Source organism: Lactuca saligna, chromosome 4 (assembly GCF_052625555.1).
Source record: "Lactuca saligna cultivar CGN05327 chromosome 4, ASM5262555v1, whole genome shotgun sequence".
Lineage (NCBI taxonomy): Eukaryota > Viridiplantae > Streptophyta > Magnoliopsida > Asterales > Asteraceae > Lactuca > Lactuca saligna.
In genome coordinates, this window is record NC_136420.1 from 142,860,459 (window position 1) to 142,872,509 (window position 12,051).

The following is a 12,051-nucleotide window of genomic DNA, read 5'->3' on the forward strand; positions in this document are numbered from 1 at the left end:
TCGGAAATGGAACAGATAATTCCCGCATCTAAGAGTTTAACCACTTCCTTCTTGACCACTTCTTGTATATTCGGGTTTAATCTTCTCTGCTGCTGTACAACTGGCTTTGCTCCTTCTTCCAGATTGATCTTGTGAGAGCAATAAGATGGGCTTATTCCCTTGATGTCGGTGATGCTCCATGCTATGGCCCGCTTCTGCTTCTTCAACACTTGCACGAGCTCTTCCTTTTTAGATTTGGATAGGTCAGAGGCTATGATTACTGGCTTTTGGTTTCCCTCTTCAAGGAAAGCATACTCCAAATGTTCTGGTAACGTTTTAAGCTCAGATTTTTGGTTCTGACTGTTGGACTCGCTGAGTGCAGGTAGGGTACTCGGCGAGTGTGTGGCTGCATTTACGAATTATTCCTTTTCAAAGGAGGAACTCGGCGAGTAGATCGGCCTTACTCAGCGAGTAGGGCTCTCAGATTGCTTGACTATTTCTTCAAATTCAGTTTCTTCCAGTAGCCTTTCGATCTCCATTAAGTCTTTTTCTGCATCAAATTCTTCATCAACAATTGTGGACTTGCTGGAATCTTCACCTATGCACTTCTCCAGTAGTTCGTCTAGCATGTCAATTGAGAAAGCCGTGTCGTCAACGTTCCTTGCATACTTCATGGCTTGATCAATCCCAAATGTTACAGAATCACCACCTACCTGCAAGGTAAGATTTGAATCCCTCGTGTCTACTATAGCACTCGCAATGTTGAGGAAGGGTCTTCCGAGGAGGATTAGGACTTGAGGATCCGCCTCCATATCTAGAATTATAAAATCAGTGGGAAAGATGAATTTGTCCACCTTGACCAGTAAGTCTTCGCATATGCCCCTTGGAAAAGTGATTGTCTTGTTTGCTAAGTGAATTGCCATGCAAATTGGTCTTGGTTCTGGGAGATCCAGCTTCTTGAAGAATGAATATGGCATTAAGTTCACACTTTCTCCTGAATCGGCTAAGACATGAATTGTAGCCAAGTTGCCAAATTGGCAAGGTAGAGTTAAGCTCCCCGGGTCACCTTTCTTCTTTGGTAGCTTATTTAGCATAGCAGCTGAGCAGTTTTCACTGAGGACCACCTTCTTCACTTCTTCCATCTTCCTTCGATTAGTGAGAAGTTCCTTAAGGAACTTAGCATATTTGGGCATTTGGATGACAACTTCAATGAAGGGTATGTTGATTTGAAGAGCCTTGATATGATCTAGAAACTTCTGGTACTCCTCTTCTTGCTTCTCCTTCTTAGCTCGGGCTAGGTATGGCATTGGAGGCTGATACAAATTTTCAGGGACCTGTTCCTTCGGATTTGGCAGTGTACTCACCGAGTCCATATGTGGTACTCGGCGAGTAGAGCTATCAGATTGAAGATTTTGATCTTCTGCTTGATTTTCTGCCCCTCCTTCTGTGATTCCTTGGGTGCTTCTTTCTGAATAGGGGCCAGAGGAGTGATTATTTTCCCACTTCTTGTTGTAACTATATTTATGTGTGCGCCTCATGGGTTATTTTCGGTTTTACTAGGGAGTTCTCCCGGTGATCTTTGGTTTATTTGTTGAGCAAGTTGCCCAGCTGTGTTTCTATGTTGTGAATGGATGCTTGCTGGTTTCTAAGGATAGTTCTTGTTTCTTGAATGGCAGCATCATGATCGCTATGTCTCTTTTTTGAAGCAGCTACAAATTTGGTAAGCGTTTCTTCCAAACTTGGTTTTCTTTCATGTGCCGGCTCCTCCTTTTGGTAAAAACCTCTTCCTTTCTTCTTGTACTTCTCCTCCTTAGCCTTCTTGAACTCTTCATACGGGAACCAATCTTTCTTTGGTTTACGCCAATCTTCATCATATCGGTCCCCACTTGAGTAACATACTTGCACCTTTTTGTTGCCATTTTCATCCAAGTCGCAGTCTCTAGTAAGATGAGGTACATTGCAATTTTCACAACCCACCCGAATAGCATGGATCGTTTGATCCATTTTATCCATCCTCCTATCCATGGTGTTTAGCATAGCCATGGCCGCCGACAAGTCTTTAGTAGCCGAATATGCGGCTCCCCTAGTAACATCATTTCTTGGGTTGTGGTATTCTCTAGAGTGCTTAGAGAATTCTTCAACTAATTCCTTGATCACCAGGGGTGGCTTCTTTGTGAGCGGGCCTTGCGAGTCAAGTATCTTCCTAGTTGTGACATTGACTCCATCATAGAAAATGGAGACTTCTTGCTGGCTATTTAGGTCATGGTGTGGGCAGTTTCTTAGTAAGCTCTTGTACCTCTCCCAAGCTTCATATAGTGACTCTCCAGCTTGTTGTTCAAAGTTAGCTATTGCTTTCTTCAGTTTGGCTATCTTGGAAGGTGGGCAAAAGTGATCAATGAATTCTTCTTTCATCTTGGCCCATGTGGTGACTGATCTGGGGGAAGTGATTTGAGCCAGTCTTTTGTAGCACCTTTGAATGTCATTGGAAGCTTGCGAAGTAGCTGAGTCTCATGAGGCACATTTGGAACATTGAAGTAATCAACTAAATCGTTGACTTCATCCAAATGCTTGTAGGCATCATCGTGGTCTTTTCCATAGAAAGGAATTTCCTTGAGCTGGGCGAGTATGTGGCCCTTTAGCTCGAAAGTAACAACACACTCACACCAAACATATAGTTAATACATTCAAACAATACTTGTATTAAAATCGTATTTATGAAAGGGACTATACACTCACTTGATTAGACGATGCTCGGACAGCACTACGGCTTGTAAAAGTAGTATTCTTCAGTAGATCTGGAAGATCTTCACAAAAATCGGCTTCTCGCAGGCAGAGCTTCGGCTCGGGAATTTCACTTCTTGGGATCTTCGGGATTCGGGACTTGCTTTGGGGGTCGGGAATGATATCGGGGCTTTGATGGGTTAAAATAGAGCTTAGAGAGAGTATCGGGAGTGGGAGAGATGAGAAGGAGCAACCAAAATCGGCTGCCCCTTGAATTCTATTTATAGGGGAAAAAAAATGCTAAACTCACCTCGTGAGTTTCTAATATTCACTTCGTGAGCTCGATACGTCATTGCGTTCGTCATGGCCACTTGCCCTGGAAGACGTCCATCATCTGATCTCCTCGTGAGCCACTTAATGCTAACCTCGTGAGCTCTGACAGGGGTGGAAGCTCATGCCCAGAACTTCATAAATTCATAACTTTCGCATACGAACTCCGTTTTCGACATTCTTTATATCCACGCGTAAGTAAAAACAAGATCTACAACTTTCATTTAGAATTTGTCGTCTAATTTTGACTTTCATTTTAATATATTATTTTTAGTAGGCCGGGACAGGAAAACTCAGTTCAAAATTCATAATTCTTTCATCTGAACTCCGTTTTAGTTTGTCTTTTTATCGTTGCACTACAATTGAAGAGATCTTCGATTTTCATTTAGATTGTTTTGGCTAAAAATCGCTTGATCTCAAATCGAGTATTCGGGTTGTCTACTGCTAAGCCGAAACTTCGAAAAATCATAACTTCCTCATATGAAGTCAGATTTGGGCTTTCTTTTTATGCACGCTCTCGGTTTAACGTATTATACGACTTTCATTTAGATTTCTAAGGCCAAATATCGCTCTAACGTAAATTCACTATTTACGTCGCACTGTGTCGTGTCGGTTCTGTCGCGAAACTTCAACATGTCATAACTTCTTCGTTATAACTCGGATTTCAGCGTTCTTTATATGTACGGAAATCTTGTGACATATACTAAAACTTAGTTAAGATTACTTCTTCTAAATAATCTTCCATCAAAAAGTCATTTTTGATGTTTATCGTCTCTAAATTGACTAGCCCAGATCTACGGACGTTACAACCATTTAGCTGATGACAACCAGGGTTACTGTTGTCCACCTAAATTGAGCAATGAGATCTACACACAATCTGTATGTGTTCAATTTTAATTTTTCTAGAACATGTTTCTCGCTTCCTGATATGCTCCAGTAATCAAGAACTTCCAGAATACTCCTTACATCGGGTGAGCAGACAATTATTAAGAAAGAAGATAGATTTAGAATGCATATGCTATACACCCAGTTTAGATCTCTTCCAATCACGCAGAGGATGAAACATATAAATAACTTAAGTTTTAGAGGGATTAAAGAAAAGAAAGTTGCATATACTGTGTACCTGGTTGGATTGTAGGTCACGCAAAGGAGACAATATATGGCTAACAGATAGAAAGAATTGCATAGATAGAAGATGCAGAGAGATAGAGTTGCATATGTTACATTCCAGGTCGGATCTTTCGATCGTGCAGAGGATGCAACATATGAATAACAGACAGAGAGAAAGAAAATAATCTTCTACATACCTAATTTATTGGAATTCCCCAGTCACCCCATAAATACCGGGATTAAGGATAAAATACGCACATCGAGGAAAAGTTAATCCATAGTTCTAGATACGGGTTCTTTTAATGTGACCAGTAGATTCCCATGTATATCTCCCTGCTCAACCTATCCGAGCGTCGTATTGTCAGACTATACGGATCTAACTAGGTTAATTTTATCAAATTTCCTTAAGTTCAAATCTACATAGTCAAGTCCATTTAAATTTTTCGTGCCTACCAGTGCATCGAACACAGAGCGTAGACACTTTAGCTTTGGTATGTTAGACAGATTTAGATTGCCCTTTATCACTTGGTAATATCACTTCCCGTCACAACACCTACAAACAAGACTATTAGCAACATAGTTTTTTTTTTTTAATTTCCTGAATTTTTTATTGTTTTTGGATTTTTGATTATTTCTCCCCCTAAATTTGTGCATGGGTGAGAATGAAATAAAAATGAAATAAAATGCCCAAATTTAAACCAACCTAGCCAAAAATCAACTAGAAAATAAGAATTAAGAAAATGAAATAAAAAACTTAAAATAAGTAAAAAATAAAAAAATAAAAAAAAATAAAATTAATCCTCAAAACAAATGATTTTCAAAAATCCCACAAGCACATCGAATCGAGCTTTGTTAAAAGACTTGGTGAACAGATCCACCACATTATTAGCAGTGGGAACTTGTTCCAGCCGAATGGGTGAGCGCTCATAACAATCTCTAATAAAATGAATTTTGATATCAATGTGCTTGGTTTTGGAATGTTGGACAGGATTTTTAGCAATTTGAACCGTGACCTCATTATCACAGTAAATAGGGGTTTCTAAATAATTTAAACCGCAATCCAATAGTTGATGTTGGATCCAGATAACTTGGGAGCAACAAGCAGATGCAACAACATATTCTGCTTTCGCTGTTGAGGTTGAGACAGTGTGTTGTTTCTTGCACTACCACGACACTAGCCTATCACCAAGGTATTGACACCCTCCTGAAGTAGGTTTCCTGTCAAGTTCACAGCCTCGATAATTACTATCAGCAAAAGCATATAAATGAAATTCAGAATTCTTCGGATACCAAAGATCCAATTTTGGACTGCCTTTGATATATCGAAAAATTCTTTTGACATCAATAAGATGTGAAAGTTTAGGATTAGCCTGATAACATGCGCACTGACAAACTGCAAACATGATGTCTGGACAGCTTGTAGTAAGATACATCAACGATCCGATCATTGATCTGTAGTGAGTCTGATCTACGGATTCGCCATCTATATCTGTTTTCAGCAAGGGTCTTTTGGCCATCGGTGTTGATACAGGTTTTGCGTCTTGAAACCCAAACTTCTCAAGAATATCCTCCACATACATAGCTTGATGGAGCAGGATTCCGGTTGAATTTTGTTTAACCTGAAGCCCCAGAAACATGGTCTTTTCTCCCAACAAACTCATCTCAAACCGATTTCTTATGATGCCTTCAAACTCCTTGCAAAGTTGCGGACTAGTCGATCCAAAGATAATGCCGTCAACGTAGAATTGGACTAGAATCTGATCATTATTTACATGCTTGATGAATAGAGTTTGATCAATAGTACCACGAGAGTAACCATGCTCGAGCAAATGCTTTGTGAGAGTTGCATACCACGCTCGAGGAGCTTGATGTAACTCATACAATGCCTTGTCCAACTTGTAGACATGATTAGGAAACTTCAAGTTAACGAACCCAGGGGGCTGATCAACATAGATTTCTTCCTTTACCTTTCCATACAAGAAGGCTGTCTTGGCATCCATTTGGTAAACAGTGAAGTTCATGTAGGAAGCATAAGTAAAGAAGATATAAATAGCCCTCCAAACTAGCTACTGGAGCATAAACCTCAATGTAGTCAAGACCCTCGACCTGTCTAAACCTGTGAACCACCAATCTAGCTTTATTATGCACTATAAATCTTGAATCATACTGCTTGTTTCGATAGACCCAACGTGTGTCAAGAGACCTTTTTCCCTTTGGTAACTCAACCAATTTCCAAACCCCAAGCTTTTCAAACTGATTCAGCTCTTCATGCATAACATCAACCCAACTGGGCTCATTCAAAGTCATTCAAATGTTTTCAGGCTCTATTTGAGAGATAAAGCAAGAATAGAGACATGTGTTAACATCTCCACTGTAACTTCTAGTTTGAACCCCATCGCCCAGCTGACCAATGACGTTTTCGATCGGATGATCACATGGAATCTTGAGGGTATCTCCTGGCAAATATCATTGGGTAAAACTGGAAGATTGTGGATATTTAAAACTCCATCATTTGTTGATTGTTGAATGTTAGATGAATCTGCTACAAACTCTTATGCAATTTCTTCTGGAAAGAGTAGTTCCATAAACGTTGGAGTCACAATGGAAGCATCTCTAGACATGAATTCTCTTTCAACATGGGTAAGAGGTGTAGGATCAGCATCAAGAGTGTCATTTTGAGCTGAAGATTTTGGACTATCAAAAGGAACAGATGACTCCTCCTCAGGTGTAGCAAAAGACTCCCCTTCAGATGGTGAAGAGGATACCCTTGGGGATCCGTATAAAACTTCTTCGTCTTCATCTTCAGACACACTATTTGAGCCAGAGGAAGATCCAGAAAAACTATTCGAAGACACATTTATAGATTTGAAGAGAGCTATGTAATTAAATAACCAATCCGGATCCACTCGAGCATCCATTTCATTTTCCTTCAACCAACGCACATCATAAGATTATACAATTTGCTTCGTCTTCTTGTTGTAGACCCTATAGGTGGTGCGTGCAGCATACCCTACGAAATAATAGTCATTGGCTTTGATGTTAAACTTTGGGTTGGATTCTAGGTGAAGAAGTGTGCAAGGGCAAACAAATACGCAGAAATGACTGACAGAAGGATTGTGATCATATAGAATCTCATACGACGTCTTCATCTAATCTTTGTTGATCAATACACGATTCTGAACATAGCAGGTGGTGTTAATCTCTTCAGCCCAAAAGAAAACGGGTAACTTGGAGTCACACAACATTGTCCTTGCAGCGTCTTTTAAAGTTCTATTTCTCCTTTCAGCAACACCATTTTGTTGAGGTGTGTGAGTAGATCTATATTGACGCATGATCCCCTTTTCTGCGCAAAAATGATCAAGAACAGAGTTTTTGAATTCTGTTCCATTGTTAGTGCGTAGCGCCTTCACCCGATTGTTGGTTTGGTTCTCAATCAACACAATGAATTACTTTATTAGATTGGCAACCCTAGCTTTGTTGGATAGAAAGAAAACCCACGTAAAATGAGAGAAGTCATCAATCACAACTAGACAATACAAATTTATGTTAATGTTGAGGACATTAACTGGTCCAAATAGATCCATATACAGCAATTGGAGTACCTAACTGATTGAGTTAACTTGTTTCGGTAGGTGTGGTTTTCTATGATGTTTTCCTTGTGCACATGACACACACTTTTCAAAAGTTATAAAGTCTTTGATAGGCAAACCACGGACCATCTCATTCTTCGCAAGACGATTCAAGTTTTTAGCATTAGCATGACCGAGTCGTCGGTGCCACAACATTGGGTTCTGTTCGGAGACCTTTGAAAAGAGGCAAGTGACTTGTTCGGGAAGGTTTCTATTCATATCAATAATGTAAGCATTTCCATCCCTCTTAGAATTAACAAGAATCCATTTTTCAGGGATGACAATGCCTGGCTTGAGAATCTTACACTCCTTGTCAATGAAGTGTGTAGAATATCCTTTGTCGCATATTTAAGACACACTCAACAAGTTGTGCTTCAACTCGGGAGAAAAGTTGGCATTCTCGAAACTTAACGCTCCATTAGTAACGGTTCCCCTCAGCATGATCTTTCCACCTTCTCCGCCCGCAAAAGAGACGTATCCCCCATTAAAGGATTGAATGTTTCTCAATTGGGAGATGTCTCCTGTCATATGCCGGGAGTAGCTGTTGTCGACGTACATAGGTTTGACGACATTCCTCTGCAACTATCCCTGCAAGATGAGTGGGCTTAATTAGATTTGGGAACCCATGTCATTACTTTCCCGGGTTTACCCTTCATTTTCTCAGATTTATCAATATTTGTAGTCTTCTCCGAGGATGTTGATGATTGACAGGAAGTTATTTTGGGCATCCATTGATAATTTTGTTTCTTAATAGTCACTGGAGATTTTGAAATGTGTTTCTTATCTGTTTGCATTGAGCACCTCGACTTTCTACCAGAAGCGGTTGAAGACCCAGGACTACTCCTTGACAAAACCGTTCTTGGTGGAGCCTTGTTCGATTTTGGCAAACAGTTGGTGACTTTTTCATGAAAAATCCTTTTATTCTTTTGAAAACCTGCCCTTTTTCTACTTTGATCATCCTTCCAATCATCATTCTGAGAACGAGTTCTTGGGGACTTTCTAATTAAAGACCTTCCTCTAGATTCGTTCTCTCCTCTTGGTGACATATAATGTACAAATATCCTATTTGGACAATTTCTAGCTATATGACCATTGACACCACAATTAAAACAAATCTGTTTGTTATTATATGAATTTGTACAATTTTGTTCAGTTTTATTTTCTTTACTGACACCCTTACTTTTCCCACATGAACATGAAAAAGAAGAAGGTTGTGAGATAAGTGAGGGTGCATCAGATAAAATGACCTGTGGAGTTGGTATATTTTCATTAGAAACATCACAAACAATAGAATAATCAACCAACTCATCAAACACTTCAAAAGAATTTAGATCAAAAGAAACAGATGCAAAAGTATCATGAAAAATATTGTCTTTTTGAACATTAGAAACAAAAAAATCTTTATTGGAAACTAAAACTTCAGGTTCGACTCAGGTTTGTTATTAGAAATAGATCCTTCAACTTAGTGCTTTGACTGATCTAAGGATTGATCTGCAGGGGAAGTAGAAATGTTAGTACTTTCAACATTAATAAATCCTCCCAAAACAAAACCAGAAGGCTTGCCATAAACCATGAATGGTTCATTAGTCGTCTCCTCCTTGGAAAAAGGTTGATACTGATATGTATGATTAAAGGGAGGTGACACTTTATCATATCCTAGACCTTTCTGCTGGTTATTTTTGAATGGTAAACAATGATCTATCATATTGACAACTACTTTTCTTGACACATCAAATTTATTAAAATCAAAATCAACAGTTTCAAATTTTGCTTTTAATGTATCGAGCTCAGTAAGTAACTCAACATTCTGTCTCTTAATATAGTCATAGTTTTTGCATTTATTACTGTATTCCTCTTGAAGTTTCCTAAAATCCTTTATTTTTGTCTCTAATTGGGCTTTTAAGGGTTTTTGTCCTTTTCTAAGCTGATAGCCCTCATATCTAAGGTCATATACTTCTCTACGTAAAGAATCTATTTCATCACGAAGAATCTTAACATAATCAACACAAGCCTGAGAACAGGAAGGCAGACTTACCTCATTTTTCTTCGGTTCAGAAGTAGAAGAGACCATCAACACAAATTGCAGCTCCATCACTTTGTACCGAACCCCACCTTTTTATCAGCACTCATCCCCCAATTATTCTTTCCTGTCTTTTTAGCAAACTGCTTTGCCCTGAACACTGCTATGGCAATTTGCCATGTAATATCCTTTTCTTCCACATCTTCTGGATGGATCTGATCCAAATCAACAAATGATAGTTGTGGTGGAAGATCTCCAGCTATAAGAGCATGATAACAATTAACAAGTCCTGTGGTGAAGGCTAAATTTTCGTCACTCTCCTTAGAATTTGAGGAGGAAGCCACATTTGAGGAAGGAGCAATTTGTGGAGCAACAGACGATTGGTTTTGTGAGAAAGGAATGGATGATGTACCAGGAAATGAAATTGCTGATTGAGTTTGAGCTTGTTGAGTAGCAAAAGGTTGACTTGGAGAAGGAAAGGTGAGAGATGAAAGAGCATTGTTGGAGGAGATCCCAAGATTTGCAGTTGAATATGAATTCACATGGTTGATATCTCCATGTTTATCATCAATATCACAAGTCTTGATGATCGCCATAGTTTCAGTGAGAGTTATAGGATCCAAATCCTTGGTCTTCTTGATAATAGCTACATTCATGTCCCATGACTTTGGAAGACCATTCATGAGCTTCTTGTTTATTTCAGACTTTGTCAAGAAGGTCCCAACTATATTCATCTCAGTGGTGAGAGTTGTGAATCGTTGTAGCTGTGCCTCCAACGTTTCACCAAGAGTGTAAGTGATCATGTTGAATTTTTGGCGCAACATGTCCTGGAGACTCTCCTTCATGTCTTCATTCTCATCATATACCTCAATTAGGGCTTCCCACAAAGCCTTTGTTGAAGTATACTCCCTAAAACCTTGAGCTATATCCGGAGACAGGGCCACGGTTAAAGTGGCCAAAGCCCGTTCCTACTCCTCAACCTTCTGAAAATCTTCATCTGTGTAGTTCTCAACAACTTTATCAGTAACTTGTCCTGCAACAGTCGTGGTAACTCGGACAGGACCCTTAATGATGCTTCTCCAGATCTTGAAGTCTTTCATTTTAATATACTTTTCAATCCGATATTTCCATTATGGACAACCATCTGCAGAGAGGAGTCTCGGAATGCGAGTAGTTGTGCCCATGACAGAGTCCAACTCATGGTGGTGTGTTTGACTTTGTGAATCCATTGATTATTAATTTATTTAAAACACAGATTTTATTTTTAAGGATAAAAATATTGAGTTTCCGGTCAACACAAGAGTTTACAGTCAAAGAGGGGATTGCGGCTGTAAACTCGGTTTACGGTCGAGAGTTTGCGGTCCGAATGATTACGGTTTTTGAAGCTAAGCTTGTGGTTATTGAAGATACTTGATTTACGGTCTAAGAACTGAGTTTACGGCCCAAGAAGGTTCTTGAGTTTGCGGCCGTAAACTGGGTTTGCTGCCGTAAACTCTTGGCAGTAAACTTTCAGAAGGTCATGAAAACGCGTTTCTGGCTTAGATTTAATCCCCTTTTGTAGTAGAACCACCAATCCCGATCCCAACATTGATGAATATAGCCGAAAACTCGATTGCAAGATGATTTTACACTGGTTTTGCTCTGTTACCAATTGTAACGTCCTTAAACAGATCTTACCAGTGATCAAACAAACAAACAATTGATTTAAACAAGAATAGGAGTAGAAACAAAATTAAAACAAGCTTGCACACACATATATTGTAATAAAACGTTTGGTACAACTTGCTCTCTAAGACCGTGAACTCTTGTGGCATCAACAACTATTAATGACCTACATAACCCATATATATATAGTGGACTTAGGCCGGACACTGGGTTTACGTCCGTAAACTCACAAACAACCAACCATAATCTCTTAAAGACTCAAAAGAACTTATTACAATGAAAGCCTAGACCAAACCACTAACTAGACCCTTTAGAGAGAGACAGACACACACACACACACAAAGAGAGAGAGAGAGAGAGAGAGAGAGAGAGAGTTTTGATTGGTGCTTCTTGGTTTCACTGGATCCCACTTCACATTTTACCAAATTGTTGCTATGCCACTTCACATTTTACCAATTCGTTGCTATGCCACGTTCTCCTTTTAACCAAGGGAAAAAGATAAAAAAAAAGTTATACATTTGGTCCTCAAAAGTTTCAATAACTTGGTATTTATTTTGTACAAAAACAAAAACATTTTTATTTAATATTAAAGTTTTT

General features: G+C 39.2%; 1 protein-coding gene and 1 non-coding gene across 2 annotated transcripts; one reads left to right on the top strand and one right to left on the bottom strand.

The window, feature by feature from the left end:
* Window positions 1-443: 443 nt before the first annotated feature.
* On the bottom strand, window positions 444-956 carry LOC145040220 (uncharacterized). The gene has a single exon (XM_078988178.1). It carries the CDS (start codon window positions 954-956, stop codon window positions 444-446), a length of 513 nt encoding a protein of 170 aa, XP_078844304.1.
* A 1,280-nt stretch (window positions 957-2,236) lies between these two features.
* LOC145044500 (small nucleolar RNA R71) lies at window positions 2,237-2,343 on the top strand. The gene has a single exon (XR_013681448.1). It is a non-coding gene; the product is annotated as a small nucleolar RNA R71 (small nucleolar RNA).
* Window positions 2,344-12,051: the final 9,708 nt, after the last annotated feature.

What these genes read in the sequence shown, in the direction of transcription:
- LOC145040220 (XM_078988178.1), bottom strand. Translation starts at nt 956, where the DNA reads ATGCCATATTCATTCTTCAAGAAGCTGGATCTCCCAGAACCAAGACCA.